Source organism: Ixodes scapularis, unplaced genomic scaffold, assembly GCF_016920785.2.
Source record: "Ixodes scapularis isolate PalLabHiFi unplaced genomic scaffold, ASM1692078v2 PGA_scaffold1__304_contigs__length_218370807, whole genome shotgun sequence".
NCBI lineage: Eukaryota > Metazoa > Arthropoda > Arachnida > Ixodida > Ixodidae > Ixodes > Ixodes scapularis.
In genome coordinates, this window is record NW_024609846.1 from 54,184,497 (window position 1) to 54,202,974 (window position 18,478).

An 18,478-nucleotide genomic window follows, 5' to 3' on the forward strand; every position below is an offset into this window, starting at 1 on the left:
TCGGCAGGCGTTTGGGGAGAGGCGGCTACAGAAGACTGTTTAATCGCTTCCGGGGAGGCTATGGCGGCTACGGAGGAGGCCTACGGAGGTTCGGAAATATCTATGGAAGAGGAGGGTTTGAAAAACTATTCAGGAGATTGCCAAGTGGTTATAAAGGTTACGTCTTTGGCCAAGGCCTTGGAGGCTTTAGCAGACGCATGGGGAGAGGAGGCTACGAAAGACTTTTCAATCGCTTCCGGGGAGGCTACGGCAACTATGGCTACGGAGAGCGCCTCGGATCGTTCGGAAGGAGCGGCTTTAGACAATTTTTAGGAGGAGGTTATGGCGGGCGCGGTTATGGAGGAGACCTAAGCAGATTTGGAAGGCGTTACGGAAGCAGCTACCATAGGGGATTCCTTCGTAGGTTGACAGGAAGGCGCCATGGCGGAGCTGACTTTGGAGGACGTTATCCAGGATTCGGTAGAGGCTATTTCAGCCGAGGTTGGAGGGGTGACCGGTACCCCGATAGGGGAAGGTACGGTGGATCATTATATAGAAGAGGAATCGGAAGAGGTGGGCGCTGGCGGATAGGAAGACGTTGGGGGGGTCGCTACGGCAGAGGGTATGGACAATACGGCCAGAGGTATGGCGGTGGAAGCTGGGGAAGCGGCTACGGTGGAAGCGGGAGCGACGAAACGGCAGCCTACGGAGGAGTGAGCGGTGGAGTGGGGGGAAGACGCAGTTCGGGATCTAGTTATGGGACATCAGGTGGATATGGCGGCAATTGGGGCGGTACTTCCGTGTGTAGTAGTGGGACAAATTGCGGCGGATGGTCAACCGGCTGGGGAGCAGGTTCTAGAGGGCACGGTTATTCAGGATTAGGGTATGGAGGGAAAAGTTACAGTGGAGGCACTTATGGTTTAGGAGGATATAGTGGCGGGGACTACGGCACTGGGATGATGTACGCAGATAGGAATAGAAGAGCAGGGTTGGGAGGTCTTAGGGGATCGGCCGGGTTGATAGGTTTAGGTGGTCCAGGAGGACTAGCAGCGCTGGGAAATAGAGGTCTCAATGGTCAGGGGGCGGATTATGGTAGCTTAGATGAATTTGGTGGCTACAGAGAAGGTGATGGAACGTTTGACACCTTAAGTGGTCTGGACTATCTTGGAAGAAGGCGCCAATTCCATGGACTTTCTGGAGGACAGTATAACGATTTTGACGACGACGATTATGGCTACCCCTCGACGGGGTTTCATGGTAGGAGGTATAGATTCCCATGGTCCAAAGACACATTGGACAGAGAGGAATTAAGCGGCTATGGACCGGAGTATAGAGGATTATTTTGGCCTGAACTAGAATGTAGAGGGCAGTTTCGAAACGGTTATGGACATGGGTTGGGAGGCTCATTCAGAGAAGGATATCGCATAGGATTCGGAAGGGGACTAAAGGTATGCCAAGACTTGGATTCAATGAAGAGTTTGGAGGTGGTAGTGGATTCGGGACAGGATATGGAAGCGAATACGGTAAAGGATATGGGGGAGGACATGGAGCAGGGTCAGGAAGTAGCCTCGAATGGGGGACGGAAGATGAATTAGGAAGCGGATACGGAAGGCAGCTTCGGATGGGGGCAAGTCGTGTGGTTAGGAAACGGATACGAAAATAACTTCGAATGGGGTCCAGAAGAGGGGTTAGGAAACGGATACGGAAGTAGCTTCGAATGGGGGTCAGAAGAGGGATTAGAAAGCGGTTAGGAAAGTAACCTGAGATGGGGGTCAGGAAGGGGTTGGGAAACGAATACTGAGGTTGATTCAGATGGTGGCCAGGAGGGTACGTGTGAATAAACGGATACGGGAGTAGCTTCGGATGGGGTTCAGAAGGGGGGTTAGGAAGCGCATACGGATGAGACTCTGGCTTCGACGCAACCGTGCAATGGCTTACGGTAGCAAAGTAATAAACAGTGCGAAGAAATATAAATCGCCAAGAAAGAAGGAGCAGTGTTCGGTGACGTAGTTTGTATTGACTGTGGTTTAGGCAGAGGTTAAAGATTTAGTTAAGGTGCACTGCTAATACGTAGAATTATTGAATATTTCATATCAAAATAATATTTAATCATGTCCGCTTTCGAAAAAGGCTTGGAATACCTTGTAATAGATGAAATTCGTTATTTTGTAAAGATTTTTGAACCAATAAAATTTCGATTTCACCGGATATAGAAAATAAAATAAAGAACTAAATCAAATTGAATGGCAAATAAATGCACAATTATGTAGCCTCATCAATCAAACACTCTTCCATACACACCTTACGGATCTATATTATTGCAGGACTTCAAAAAAATTTAGTAATATTTCTCTTCAATGTGGTGTTATTACCAGATTCAATGATCTCGGCAAACAGGAAAAGTTGGGGCAGAGACGACATGTGTCTGATGACGGTAGGAAAACATCACCCGTTTAAGTGTGCGTGGTTCTTTATTAAGAATGTTGTTTCAAGTAGAAAATCTGGTAGAAAATCTAGTACGATTTCCAACTAGGCTGATAATAGAGGGTAAGCACGTCTTTTCATTTACGGTTTCAATGTGTGATATATTATGAGATCGAATGGACTTCGTTCGTTTGATGATGCTAACTGTCTTCAAGTTGTTGTTGATGCTTTCATTTTAACTTAAAAAATCGGAACTGTTCATCAAGACATGGTGAATAAACCTGAGACTGGGGCAGAAATGAACATAAAAGTCGAAGGAACAGAAAGGGACAGGACGACGTCTCAAACTCAGCTACCAGGTTTATTTAGTCCTCCTCCTTATGTACACCAACTCATGTTTACAAACAAACAGGAGCGCCCCTACCGGATGCCACCAGCGCCGCGCATGCGCGATGGGGGTGTGAGCAAGAAGCTCGCCGTCGCCCATAAACAAACCATTTAAATGCGATGTTGTCGGCGTCGGTGTGAGTCCCCCTGCCCTTTTCCGCGTTCGAATCGTTGATTCCACGTCTTCCTGGCGATGTCTGACTATCTTGAGCGGCGTCAGCGAAATTACCGAGGCTCGTTATACCGCAAAACTTCGCGTGAATAATGTGACATGTGGCGATTCATTCCGCGGGGACGCCGCAGTATTTACGCTTGATTCGCTTGATTCGCTTGATGAGATTTCGCTCGCAATTTTCAGTCGCGACGCCGCTCGGGCTGCAAAAGCGTGAACCGTAGCTGAGATGGTCGACGTCGATACTGAAAATCGCAAGCAGAATCGGACCAAGTGAATTAGGCATAACAAGTCGGTGATGGTCACTGATAACAATGATCAACATCTTCATGTATCTACTGTGTACATCGAGCCTGCTTATCAACCTTCAAATTTAAGTCTTCGGAGGCCTGCACTTACTTCTTATCGCAAGTACCGGGGCAACATTTGGTCTACGGGCCGGCGTCGTCTAAGAGAGCAGACGACAAACAGAAACGTTTGAAAGAGCAGACGACAGTTCGAACGATCAGTAAGCCGTTTGAACTTAAATACGCACTGAACGCAATCCGCAGGTGGTCCGCATAACTTGACGCTTTTCTCGCGTTCGTGTTGGAACAAAACACATAAATCTGATGACCACAAGTATCCGTGAATTTAACCCAAAGTGCTTCCCACCAAAGCAATCGTTGTCCGACGGCGTCTGCTTTTCCCTTTTCACGGCACATATCCAGATCCTCGGACGAACCGAGCACGTGAAAACTGACCTTCAAACTTTTCTCGACACTTTTGGTACGGCCCCAGTCGCGGCGTTTTGACGAGAAGGCAGGTTTTTGTCTGGTTCCTTTCCAAATAACGCAGGAATACACGTCTGGCATGGGGACTTCTGCCCACAGTTCCAGACCGGAAGTGCGACCGACGCGCCACCACCGTTTCCTGACGCAACAGAGATGAGTTTGTGTATAGACAATTGCAAGCATGGCGCCACAAGTGGTGCCCCATGCGTGCAAGCGCGTGCAACGCGCGGGTGAACGTAGCTTTGGGAAGCACGTAATCGCACGGGCGTGCCTGCTCGAGCAGAGACATGGCGGCGGCCAGTCGCCCAGCTTGCAATCGTCTATACACGAACCAACCCCAAGCAGCACGTTGTGAATGGGCCATCGCTGGCAAGTGTACTATGGCCAACTAGATTTTCGATGGCCCAAGCTTGGCCAAAGTGCTCGGCAATAGCAGTGTTTTCGTCCTCGTCTGGTGACTTGCCATTCACTTTATGCCAGTCGCTGGCCATTCACTTTAGGCCAGTGACTGGCCATTCACTTTAGGCCAGTGACTGGCTATTCACTTTAGGCCAGTGACTGGCCATTCACCTTTGTCCAGTGGCTGGCCATTCACTTTAGGCCAGAGAATGGCCATTCAGCTTTGGCTAGTCACTTTCGGCCAGCCACTGGCCATTCACGTTTGGCCAGCCACTAGCCATTGACTTCCGGCCAGTCACTGGCCAAAAGTGGCTGTAGTTATACACTTAATACATAATTTATCACAGACTGCCAGAAAATTTGGGTGTTGCTCAGAAGACTGTCAAGAGTTTCGGGAGGTCAAGTTTGAGAACTGAACCCCAGAAACTTTTACATAGTAATGACACGCGAAGCTGCTGCAAGTCTGCTCAATATTTATTGGACCTTTTTGAGTACTAAGTCTTACGACGCTGGTTGCAACCACCATTCCAGTCGTCGTGGGTTCAGGGATGGTATGTTGTCCCACCATTAAGATCCCCCGGTAGTGCAGCAGTAAAAAATAAAAAATAAAAAGAAGTAACTTTAGGTGAAGGGATAGTGCAACAATAGAGAGTTTTAGTAGATCGTTCCGATACCTCCGATAGCCCCGATAACGATACTATGCATGCGCAAGGGAGGCGGTGGCGGAGTATCGGGTATCGTTATCGGAGTCATGGGAGCGATCTACTAAAACTCTCTACTCTTCAGTTACAATATTTTTCAGTTTACACAAGCTTACTGGCACTAATGGGAAAGAGAAGCCTTGAGTACACAGTAAAAGTTTTGACACATTTAAGGGTGTAAATCAGTTTGTCCCTGGGCTAACACCCTTATGGCGTTCAGGCAAGCACCCTTCATAAAGGGTGCTTGCTAACACCCTTGGTAAAGGGTGCTTGGCATGAAATGGGCACCTGCTGGGGTGGCCCAGTGGATGCTGGGCCACCCCAGCCAATCTGTCGCCGGGAGAGTATCATGCGACGTTTTGGTTATGTGGAGTAGAAGGTCACATGACGCTCTCCCGACGCTGGATTGGCTGGTAGCGTCCGCCGCGCTCGGACGAAGGGTGAAATGAAGTATAGACCCCAGTGAACATTTCATTGGAATGTGTCCAATACACATAACAGAACTTGTAAATTGTACAAAAATCAGATATGGTATTGCATATTCTTATATTATTATTACATGATTTACAGCTTATCATATTTGCTGAACACATTTACACTTTTTTCACTTAGAGGGATTGCCACATCACCACATACGAGGCATGTGATAAAGAAATAATGAGTCACACTAAACACAACTCACTTCATGAAGTAATACAAAAGAGCTCCTTGCAGGCCACATCATAACCCCGTGGGCAATTGGGAAGTGCTACGGCACCCCCCTTTCTCGAACTCTAAGTGAGCAAGCAGTGGCCCCAAGCATCGCACTGCACGGCTGAACCATTGTGAACATCATGGTCTGCCACAAACGAAGCATGTAAAGCTTTCCTGTTTGGAGATCAAGTGACATGTTTTGTTTGTCTCATGGGATTGCAGGCAACCCACGCTTCGCTTATCACTTGTCTCCTATGCGCATCTGGCTCAACTCACAAATCGCGCATTGTACCAAACGGTCCAAGAAGACGGAAAGGAAGGACTCCCCTCATTCTCGGACCCTCGTTCGTGCAACCGGAAACAGCCATTCTCCCCCTAGAAGATTAGCCCGTCGCTTAAAACTCGAACAAAAGTTGCTTTCCCCATCCCGTTGAGCCCTAAGCTGACAGTGTTGTGGAAGCTACGTGCTCCTTGGGCCAGCCCACGTGGGCCAGCCACACGCTCGTCACGCCACGGGTACTTCGAACGGCTCGGTTGTAACGCGCTGACGCTATTGACACCACCACAACGCTGCCAGCGCCACCAAGGGCAAAGCTGATAACCACGCCTGCCTTACTACTCCACGAACGCGGGGAATCTTTTCTTTCTGCTTTTGTTTGCGCCGGATATCCCCTGACGCATCGCGCTCTCCGTTCGCTTCTCTTCGAGCGCTTGCTCGAGTGCACCGTGTGGAACGCAAAATATAGCCAGTCGTTCAAGATACAAACGTGCGATTATCATTTACGGTTATTATCCCTCATACATGATTCACTTCCAAACGAAACTTGAATATTTCGATTTTTGTTTCCGTACCCCTTTAAAGAACACAACTGTGATGATGATTTAATGAATGATGATGATGAAACAATTTTGACTAAAGAGAGTGACCACAAGGGTATACTGAAAGAATCACTAACAATGATGAAACCTAGAAATATATTAGTGCCTTCCCTGTGTTTTGCCATTGAGTCGAAGAAGCTTCTTGGCCTATATTTTTGTTAGAAACAGGTGTGATGCGTCCGTCTGTTTTTTTTTTTTTTAATCTTGATGTTGTGCAATTTTTTATTTCCTAGGTTGAAAGCTCAAGGCATTCCCTGTTGTTTGTTCAACCACATTTACCCAAATGTTAGTAGGTTGCTTTTTTATGTTTACTGTCCTTGGGTATGTCAGGGGTTGTGAACAGTAAAACGTTGTAAGGCCCAGGAAGGAATTCCCTTTGTAAAGTGGTGGCAAGCAGAAGAGGAATTGTAAAAACTGACTTCATGTCTTCTCCTGCGTTTTCTTTTTTGGGTCGCCTATTCATTTTTTGCCCATTAATACTCAGCTGTGTTTGATACTTCTCTGCGTTTGTGTCATCCTTCAGACCGTCTTTAATAAATTATGTGTTTAGCCTGTTTAGCTAGCTTGCACCCTCCTTTTTGTTTTTGACCATTAATAAATGACTGTACGATTCAACTGCAAGCACAGTGTTAATGCATAGTAATAAATAGCAGAATACTTTTATTGACTAGTGGTGATGATTGGACTAGTTAGTAGCCAATTATTGAAAAGAAATCATGAAGAATATGGGAACAGAGGATCTGAACACAACACAGCGCTGTGTTGATCTCCTCCTTCTTGTCCGTGCCATTCACATTCCATGTTTTTAATAACACATTTATTAATAATTCTCTGCTTGGTATCATCTGTATAGGGGTTCACTGGAACGACCCATCTGCTATTGCATTCACTTTAGGGCAGCTCCCCCTTCCTCATGGTGCCATCGCTCAGGAAGTGCAAGGCGGGTGTCACTCTCACTCTTGTGGTTCAGTTCCCCAGGTTCCCATAGGTTTCAAGCTGCTAGCCAAACTGAGTCAGGCCTTCCAGCCCTGCAGAAAATGTCAATTCCGCTCTTTTAGACGTAGACACCCACATTTTCCGTGTACGTGAAAGAAGCTCTAACAGAGAGGAAACAAAATGATTGGCCTTTTTTTAATGCATCCTTTTATTTCGCTGAGAACATACATAAACGTTACACGCTATTGTACATTCAGTGGTGCGGCTTAATTTAGGAAGAGCACTTTTTTTCATATAACTTTTTTATAAAGAAAAAACTCAATATAATGGGTCGGACATAAATGGTTGCTATGAACTGGCCTATACATTTACACATTACCTGATATCATCAAAAGAGTAGAGTAGCGTAGGGCTGCACTGCACCAATTACGTCTTTGTAACCAATTAATGGTTGGCATTTATTTGTTTATTACTATTGGCTATTATTCTTTGACAGAAAGAATAACCGGGCGAGTTGGTACGGTGGTAGTCTTTGAACTCCATCAAATATTCAGGTTTGACATTAGTTAAAGGGGCCCTCCGGATCGTGATGCGATGATCTATTTATGGCGGTAACTCAATCTACAGGCCCTAAGGATCCTAAAAATCATAAAATTACGGTCATGCGCGGCGGATTTCTCTACTAAAATTGCTATCAAAGTCCACGGCACGCCCCCCTTTCTGAGATGAGCCCGGAAAACGGGAGGGGCATCTCTTTACGCGTCAGCCAATAGCAAGCGAAGGATTCCGGCGTCACTGCGCGTCACCAACGCGGCCGACCGCCGACCCGCGGAGGAATCTCTTGAACACGCGCGGACCGTCGTCAAAGGGCCCGGACTTTGTGCTCGACAGTCGTCGTTCGTCGCACCGCACCGTCGCGCTGCTACTGCAATACGCAGTCGCATTCCACAGATGACAAGGAAAAGTTTGACTCGTTGACGTGGAAGGATCGCAAAGCTGGCTTCGGAGTCGGGATCCACGGAAAGGAGGAACATGTGTCCCGTAAACGCACGCCTGCAGACGCCCCGGGAAGCAGACGAGCCGACGCGCCGACGCATCGCCCACTAGCAACAAGCTTGCGGGGAGAAAACATAGTTCGCTGGTATTGGAGCGATAATTGCGGACTGTGTTTCCCGCACCACAATCAGTTTACGTTTTTCTCAAACTCTAATTTACAACAAGCTTAAAAAGTGTTGCAATAATAACGTTCGCATTCACCGCGAGATGCAGCATTTCCATTGGTCAAGTTTTAGCGATGGGCAGGGAATGAGGGATCGTCTTCCAAGAGAAAATAGTCCCGATATATTTCTTCTGCCACCTGCTTAATAAACGGTTTTGTAATCTAAAACTTTGTATACATATTAACTTGCACCTACTATGCAATATAACAACATAAACAGACGATCACAGAAAGCTCCGGAGAGCCCCTTTAATTTTTTCCGCCTTTTTTCATGTTTTTGTTTTTTCTAGCTGCTCTGATTTTTGTAAGGGCTTTCGCCACTACTAAAAAAAGTGACATCTAAACTCCTTTTATTTTTTGCATCACACAATCGTAAACTTAAAAAGTGTGCCGGTTCGGTAAACGCGAAGAGACCTAATTTCCGAGGGTGAAACCTCTAAAAACAACGGACAAGTAAAAGAAACAAACAACACAGGGCGTTGTTTGTCCGTTGTTTTTAGCGCTTTTACCCTCGGAATAATGACGAAGCGACCGCGCGTCTCTACGCACAGGCATTAGCTTATGCAAAAAATCATGCTGCATGCTCGCTCTTCTAACGTTTTTCTCGCTCCCGCTTTATGAAACAAATCGGTGGCGAGCGGCTGTTAGGACAAGATGTCAGAACTAGCATGACCTGTGATTAACACTTTGGGACGGCGACTGAATGCTTGAACTGCCGTCAGACGGCACTTGAACGCTCCGCACAAGCGTCGTCGGACGAGCGCCGCACAACGGCGCAAAGAACATGCTCAAGGTTCCGCCGCGCGGGAATCTTTCTCACACTGCGGAGCGAGCCACAGGTTTTGAAGAAGATACGCTCTTTTCAAATAACGAAATAACACAGGGCAGAAGCATAGTTAGAATCAAGCATAGCTTAGCAAGCACACGGTACACGACAAAGTTTGAAACAGCAGCCCACTTCGCAGAAACAAAAGAAAGTTGCTAACCGGCGTTTGCACGAGTCGTGCATGGGCGGTTCTGAACTTACGGGCGTTGCCAAGACGCAGCGTCTCCCAGCTCTCAGTCATCGATTGTTATTCTTGAACACGGTATTCGTAAGGAAGATATTTAAAATATCCACTAAAACGGCTAAAACGTAAAAAAAGGAGATTTCCGAAGCTTCTGGAATTTCAACGACCATTCAAACGAGCCCAACGGAAGCTGATTGCGATAGCGATGGTCTTGCGCAGTCTTCAAGAGTCTCTTTTCCTTTTTATTTATTGCTATTTTTTTAGAACTATACTAAACAAAATAAATTATATTAGTAACAATAAGAATTTCACTAAAATAATAATGTAAAACATTACAAAAAGTGAGTAAATCTTAGGTTTTATTTAAACTTTAGGTTTTTTCTTTGTTGTGTAAAACGAAACCGAAACTAACTCAAGCAACGCTTCCTTCGTCGTAATTGTTTGCGTGTGCGTGTGTGCAGGCGCGTGCGTGTGTTTGTGCGCACGCGTGTGGATGCGTCCACGTGCATGCGCGTGTGCGTTTCCGGTTGTGCGTGCGTGTGCGTCTGCGCGCGGGCGTGGGTTTGCGCGTGTGCATGCGTGTGTACGTGCGCGCGCGCGTGTATGTGTGCGACTGCGAGCGCGCGTGTATGTGTGCGACTGCGAGCGCGCAAGCGTCTGTTTGTTCGTTCTATTGCACTGCGCCCGCAAGAACAATTGGATGTCCCTGGACACTGTTAAAACACTAACTTATTGATCATTATTATTATTATTGTTGTTGTTGTTGTTGTTGTTATTGAAACATAGCCCTGAGACTTTAGACACAGGGCCCTAAACTTTTCTATAGCTGGCTGTAGCTGTATCTATAGATTTTTAAGGCCGACCATGCGAAGCTACAGGGGGTGATAGCCTCCCATTGAATTTCCCATAGACGACCATAGGCCATTTTTTATGGGATGTCTCGGCCTGGTTTATTATGGGATTTGCCTCTTTATGTGTGTGAGTTTTTGTGCATGTCACCATATTCTCAAATGAATATTTTACTCGGGTTGACATGGTCATGAGACAGGTTCTAGCAGCATGTCATGAATATTTGTCAAACATTTTCACAATATTTTGATTTCATGTTGCCAGATATAAACTCGAGACTAACTGATTTTCTTACTGTACACTTCCATCAATCAATATTTGTAAAAAATGCTAGTATAGAGCATTTCACCCTACTTTCTGATTTCTGAGCATGGAGTGATTTGTAAGAAAATTAAATATGAACTCATATATAAAATTTTGTTTTCAAACATAAAAATTGTATACAAAAGAGGCACTTAATTATCATCTATTTGCATGAATAACAACTGACATTATAAGAAACTAGACTGCTAACAACTGTTGCTTTTCAAGCAGAAATCTTACCTGTACATTATGTACAGAGCCATATATAAGCTTACCAAAACCATTTCACATTATTTATTTAGCACCCTCTTCTACACCCTTCTCACGTTCTTCACTAGATGTAGGGTGTAACACGAAACAGCACCTTTTTAGGTAAAATTATGAGGTTGTATTCCTAGTTTTAGGTTGTTAAAAAGGTGTAGCCGAGGGTGTAAGTTGCTACAACACCCATTTTACACCCTTTAAGGTGTAAAAACTTTTACTGTGTAGTACGGCCGAGCATCACTGGCGTCAATCACCACGATAGCGTCAATAGCGTCACGGCGTTGCCCACCACCCGCCAACAATCACGTTGTTAACAACAAAACCAGCGTCCTGCACATCTAGGTCGAGATGTTCATTTTCTTTTTCTTTTACGTGTGGTTGGATTTTGAACGTTTCCGTTGTGGTTTTAACCGAAGCTGTTAGCTTTCCTTGGATCAGAAAATCAGTATCCTAGCACCTAATTAAAACATTACTGAGACTAGCTTGAGTTTAATCAATATATGAGGGACGTCTTGTTTAGGCTCTTCCAAAACACAAAGCCTGAAATATCCAATCTTATCCGATTCAAGCAATAGCTGATCGGGGTGCGTGGCTAGCGTGGCGGTTTACTAAGCTGAGTGCATTGATACATCTATAGGTTTTTAAGGTAGAGAAGGGGGCTTATGGTCGGTATACAGGTACACTGGCTGGGTAACGGTGGGTGCGTCTTCCAGGAAAGGGGAGCATCTGCGCCCGATGCACCCGACTACAACTTTTTTTTCTTTGAGTGCAGTTGGGAAGTAAATATGTGGAGCGGTAACCGAAAAATCGCGGATGTGGCATTCGCACTAAGAGTGCCGCGCGGCGACAGAGCGGTATAGTTAACGCGAAGATGACGTCGGCGCTGCTTTCGTATTTTATTTTCATAGAACAACGACGGGCACAATATTTTCCCACTTCTAGTATAATGTTCCAAATGAACATATCACACGACAGTGCTAGTTAAGACAATAGCCTTTCAAGTCTAACGAAAAAAAAAACTGAATAAAACGGTGATCGTTTGCTTGCGCTAACAGTGTTCGCGCGATGCACGCACTAATATTCTGCCAACCACTCGCTCGTGATGCTTCTCTCGCTGCCCGTCGTTATAGCAAAGTTTCGTCAACGCGATGAAAGTTTAGATTATGGGTGTCCCTGCGACGAAACTGAAAATCAGCACTTTTGGCAGTACACTTGTCGGCCATGTTTATGTCCACGGCGGCCAAGCTGAGAATCAGCACTTCTGGCCAAACACTCGCCGGCCGTGTTTATGTTTCCGGCGGCCAAGGTGGAAATCAGCACAGGTGGCCAAACACTTGCCGGCCGTGTTTATGTCTCCGGCGGCCAAGCTGAAAATCAGCACTGCTGGCCAAACACTCGCCGGCCGTGTTTATGTTTCCGGCGGCCAAGCTGAAAACCAGCACTACTGGCCAAACACTTGCCGGCCGTGTTTATGTCTCCGGCGGCCAAGCTGAAAATCAGCACTTGTGGCCAAACACTTGCCGGGCGTTTCTATGTCCCCGGCGGCCAAGCTCAAAATCACCACTGCTGGCCAAACACTTGCCGACCGTGTTTATGTCCCCGGCGGCCAAGCTGAAAATCACCACTGCTGGCCGAACACTTGCCGGCCGTGTTTATGTCTATGGCGTCCAAGCTGAAAATGAGCACTTCTGGCCAGGCGCTTGCCGGCAGTGTTTATGTCTCCGGCGGACAAGCTAAAAACAGCTAGTTTGTGGCCGGACTCTTGCCGGCCTTGTTTATGTCTCCGGTGGCCAAGCACTTAAAGTGGCCAAGCTGTCCAGACACTGGCCAACCGTCGGCCGATCGAAATTCACTTTCTGGTGCTGCTTGGGACGTTACTAAAACACTCAGTTGGGAAACTGGCCGTCGGAACCTGGGTCGCTGGCGTCCACCGAGACCGAGCTAAATGCGACAACAGCGCCACTCTTTATCATTTGTCTGTACTGTGGTCAGCTTGAGCTTTCCGAAAGCCTGTTTTTGCGTAAAAACAAACGAAAAAAGACTCTTTTTGTATGAAATGTATTGGAGTTTAGAACAAAAAGGGGGGCGCGTTATGTTTTCAAAATCTTTAATTTGCAGGGTTTTGCGGCACGATTAATATTGTTTTTATACAACCATGCCTCAGCCGGCCTTTCAGGTAGCGCGTCCCGCCCTAGGTGCATTTTGACTTCGGTAGTTAAACGCGTTGCGTCCGCCGGGGAGACGGGGGTGGCTTGTCGTCGGGTTGCGGTCGCTCGTTCGTGTGAAGCGTCTTCAGTTTTGCACGCGCCCAGGGACCTCAATTTATTTGTGGTCCCCGGGGTTCGAAGCCTCCGCCATGTCGACGCCTACGAAGGCACAGTGTTTCTCTTTTAATGTTCCGGCGGACACTCCGGTAGATGCCATCATGGACAGCATTCAAGCCGTCGCCGGCGGGGATGGTCTGTCGTACCTGCAACACCACGGTGGAGCAAGGTTCATGGCAGCGGTCAGCACCATGGCCGCCGCACAACGACTTGTAGCGCAAGGTTTCTTGTCGCTGGGTAACGTGGAAGTCCCCCTGGAGCCAGTGGGAGCCCACGTTGTGTTTGTCTCGGTGTACCGCCTTCCCCCGTACGTGTCGGAGGAGGCACTGGTGCAAGCAAGTCCTCGCACAGTACGGCAAGGTGAAGGCGATCAACCACGCCACCTTTCGAGACCGCCCGGACGTCAGGACCGGCACCCGGGTGGTCAAGATGGAGATGTCGAAGCCGGTCCCCAACTTCGTCCACATCCAGGGACACCGGGTGATGGTGGACTACCGTGGTCTGCGACGCGTCTGCAGCCGGTGCGGGCTGGAAGGCCACATCGGACCCGCCTGCAAGACCCCACGTTGCGACAGATGTGGCGTTTTTGGGCATGCGACGGCAGGTTGCACGGCTCCTTGCCAGCGGTGCGGCCACGGCCACGCGACCACGGACTGCGTCCAGCGAAAGTCGTATGCAGCCACCGCCAAGCAACCCAGGGAGGACCGTCCACGCACTTCGCAGCGAGTTGTCGACACCGTCTCCGACCCAGCCCCCCAGCTTTCCAGTGACGACTCGGACCCGTCCATCCGCCCGCGGTCCCCACCACCTCCCCCTGTTGTCTCGGATTCCGACGCTTTGTCGAACGCCGGAGTTTCCGACAGCCAAGCTTCGGGCGCTCCATCGAACGCGGCCGCCCCTCCCGACGGCCAAACTTCGGACATTCCGTGGAACGCGGACGCCAACCCCGGCAGCCAAGCGTCGCGCGTTTCATCGAACGCGGCCAGCAGCCAAGCCTCGCGCGTTCCATCGAACGTGGCCGCTAAACCCGACTGCCAAACCTCAGACGCTTCGTCGAATGCGGCCGCCATCCTCGAATCTCACAGCATTGATTCCGAAGATCTGAGCGACGATTCCGACCGCCTTTTCATCGCTGAGGAAGGCGACGTGACCCCAGGCCAGGGACATCCGCCACCCACGCCAGAGGTTTCGACGACAACGACGTCACGTGAGTCGTCCGCAGAATCGGCATCTCCCGACGCCGACATGCCGGACGACCGCTCCGATGCCAAACGCGTTTTCTCGCCTGCTAGCGGCGGCTCGGACGCGTCTCCCGCCTCGTCGGCTAAAAAGAAGCGGCTCGGCGCGGACAATTTTGACTACGCGGAATCGCTGGAATTCTAATCGACTGTCTGCCATGTTTTTCTTTTGCTTTTTTTTTGCATGGGCCTACACATTCTGACGTTAAATGTGCAGGGTTTTCGGAATCCGAACAAGCAGCGCGAGGTGATACACTTTGCCCAGTCTAATCACTGCGATCTGCTCTTTTTGCAAGAAACTAATTTTTTTTCTGCCCGGGATGTGGCAGAATTTAAGGCCCGTTTTTCGATTCCTTGTTATTTTTCTCTCGCACCTTCTTGCGCGCGTGGTGTTGGCGTTTTAATATTCCGCACTTCGTTTTTGCGAGGTGCTTTTTCACTGTGCGACCCGGACGGTCGCATCCTTGTGTACAGTTTTTTTATCGGTCATGCCAAGTTTCGGGCTATAAGCGTTTACGCTCCAGTTCGTGGCGGCCACACGCCGGTGAGGGATTTTTTTAGAAGCCTTCTGCAGTATGTGCCCGAGGACGGTTTTTTCTTCCTCTGCGGGGACTTCAACTGTGTAATAGACTCCTCTCGAGACGTTCGCGGGCCTGGTCGCGGGCGGAATACCTCTGACGCTCAGGAGCTGGTTCGGCTTCTCGGGCTGCACGACCTGCGCGATGCCTGGGTCGAACTACACGGCGCTGCGTACGACTCCACGTGGTCGCGGGGCACGTCGTCGAGCCGGCTGGACCGCGTCTATGTCCAGAAACATCTTGCATCGCGTCTCCTCAGCTGCGAGGTGCTTTCCTTTCCATCAGCTGCAGGCTATGTTTCAGATCATCGCCCGGTTTCAGCGGTTTTTGATGTGACGGGTTTTTTGTACCCACGCGGCGACACATGGCGCCTAGATATCTCGCTACTGCGGGACGAACCGTCCATCTCTAGCTTACGACAATCGATTCGGGCGTCACTGACGGCCATTGCCTCGTCCCCCGCCCAGTGGGACGCGCTGAAGTCTGACTGCCGGTTTTTCGCGACGGCAGCGGGGAAGTCCCTTCGGCGCCGCACGACGGAGGCCCTCAATGAGGTTGTCCGTCGCATTCGCATTGTGCAGCGTGGTGTTGTGCGTACCTCCTTGATGTTTGAGTACCTCACGGTTCTTCACGATCGCCATCAACGTCTGTTGAGCATGTCCTCTCGAAGTGCTGTGGCGCAGCGGCTGCGTGACCAGCCGGTGGAAGACCCGGAGGTGCTCCGGTGCCTCCGTGCCACACGCGCCGGTGGGGACGGGTACTCGTACGTTCCCAATGTACATCTCGCGGACGGTAGCCTTTCGGAGGACCCCCGTGAAATTGGCGCGGTGTTCCGAAATTTCTTTTCGTCCCTATTTTGCTCGAACCCCGCCGTAAACATCTCGAATTTCGCCGAGCAGGTTCGCCTTTTTTGCGGAGATCTCCCGGCCTGCCCTGATGATCTCGGCTCCTCTCTGTTCCGTCCTACAACACGCGAGGAACTCTTTGACGTCCTCCGGGCTATGAAAGTCGGGTCTGCCCCAGGCCCCGACGGCTTACCAGCCGAATTTTACGTCACTTTTTGGGATGTCCTCGCGAACCCCCTAGTCCAGCTTGTGAACGGTTTTCTGGAGACAGGCGAAGTTCCACCATCCTTCAGAAGAGGTCTCGTCATCCTCCTCCCAAAGGAGGGTGGCTCTTCATCGGATCCTGCGGCTTGGCGACCTATCACTCTGTTAAACGCAGACTATAAGATAGTAGCGTCTCTACTCGTCTCGCGCCTCCGTACGGTCATGCCCCATGTGGTGAGCCCAGTTCAAACGTGTTCGGTGCCTGGGAGAAACATTTTTTCGTCCCTGTCACTCACACGAGACCTCTTTTCGTACGCGAATTTTACCCATCTGTCGGGGGCCTGTGTCTCCCTCGATCAAGCGAAAGCGTTTGATAGGGTTGAGCATAGTTATCTGTTCGAGGTCCTGAGAGCCTTTCGCTTCCCCGAGACTTTCATTTCGTTACTTCAGTCCCTATACAGCGGACTGACTGGCCATTTGCAAGTCAACGGGTGTCTTCTTCCGCCTTTTCCAGTAAGTAGGGGAGTACGACAGGGCTGCCCGTTGTCTCCCTTACTCTACGTTCTTAGTCTTGATCCGCTTCTCCGACGTCTTGCATCCTGCTCCCGGATTTGTGGCTTTCCGCTGCCCGGCCGGGACTCAGTCGTGGTTAGCGCCTACGCAGACGACGTCAGTTTGTTTGTCCGCAACTCTGACAGTTTTGAGGCTGCTGGACAGCTGTTCTTGGAGTATGGCGCACTCTCTGGGGCTTGTTTAAACACTACCAAGAGCCAGGCTTTGCAGTTTGGAGGCTCCCCTCCCGCTCTACCTGCGGATATCCAGATTGTGAACGAGCTCCGAGTTCTCGGCGTGTTTTTTTACTCTCGTGGAGTGGCACCCCGCACGTGGGAGGTGGTAGCATCCGCCGTTGAACGTCAGGTGGCTGTTGCAGGGATCTTTACGCTCTCCCTCCGCGACAGAGCTTACCTAGTAAGAGCTGTTTTTTGTGGGCAACTTTTCTATGTTGCTCACATTGCACTTCCCCCTTCTCGATTCGCTAGCCGCATCACCTCATGTCTCTTCCGGTTTTACTGGAGCAGGGGCACTGAGCTAGTGACAAGGTCGGTGCTCCGCCTTCCCACGTCACTGGGCGGAAGGGGCATGCCCTGCGTCAGCACGGTGTGCCGCCTGCTCTCCCTCCGCACTGTTCTAGGGGTGTTAGATGACACGGATCACCCGGCACGGTCCCTGGCTCTTTATTTTCTAGGGCCCTCGCGCCGAGTGCTTGTTCCTCGCGCGTTGGGCAACCTTTACCCGAGCGCAGAAGCAACGCCGCCGTTTTACCAAGCGGTGGTGGGTTGCCAAGAAGAGTTGAGGCAGGCGTTACCAGACCTCGAAGTGCGCGAAGTGCCACCGGCTCGCGTCGTCGAAGAGCTCTGCGTGACCCGGATCACTCGTGAGCAGAGGGATCGGGCGAACGCCTTTCCGTGGACCTGGTTGGTTTCTCGCCGCCTTCCCGGACCTGTGGAGGATTTTGAGTGGCGTCGGGGCTGGGATGTCCTTCCAACAAGACAACGACTCCACCGCTGGGGCATTGTTCCCGACCCTAAGTGCCCCAACTGTGGACAGGTAGAAACAAACACCCATGTTTTCTTTGATTGCCCCGTTGCGCGCTCATTTTGGCGCCTGGTGCACCATGGCTTCCGGGGTATCGGCATCTGGAACTTTGTGTCAGGCGGTAGGTGCCCCCGCGGGGGCTTCGCCCTGCTCCTGTTGGCAGTCGGCCAACTGGTCCTCTGGCAGAATCGTTGTGCGGCGGTTGGCCAGCAACGACGATCTCGTGCAATGTGGCCAGTCCTCTCTCGACTGCGGGGTACCCTGCTCCGTCACCTAGACTCCGAGCTCTTTTGGTTGGGCGAGGAAGAGTTCCTCAGGCGGTGGTCTTGCCGCTACGTCCGGCTGGTCGGTGGTCACATCCACTTGCTTTTCGCGCCTCTCGCACGGGTGTGAGAGGCGTGGGGTGGGGTGAAAGGGGGGGGGGGGGGGGGGGGATATGACGTTAGCCAGCCGAACGCTACGCCTGGCTTACACTGACATTTCTTAGGTAAAGGAGAGAACCTTCCTCGTGTGTGCTGATGAGATGTAAACAGCGGCCATATTTGGTTCGCTAAGTTATGTTTTTTCGTTACCTCCGTCCCTGGATCTTTGTAGCGTACATGTTCCTATTGTATACCGGTGTGATTTACGTCTTGCAGTTTACAGTGTCAATAAACTTTTCTTTAAACCCTGTAACCTCTACCGCTGTATCTGTTCTCAAAGCCA

At 49.8% G+C, this 18,478-nt stretch overlaps 1 protein-coding gene across 1 annotated transcript in view; it reads left to right on the top strand.

The window, feature by feature from the left end:
• The first annotated feature begins 420 nt into the window (after positions 1 to 420).
• Positions 421 to 18,478, top strand: part of LOC115311583 (loricrin-like) — a 59,365-nt gene continuing 41,307 nt past the window's right edge. The window contains exon 1 of the mRNA XM_042290172.1: positions 421 to 514. Within this exon, the coding sequence (XP_042146106.1) occupies positions 421 to 514 (94 nt within the window). The remainder of the gene's footprint in view (positions 515 to 18,478) is intronic.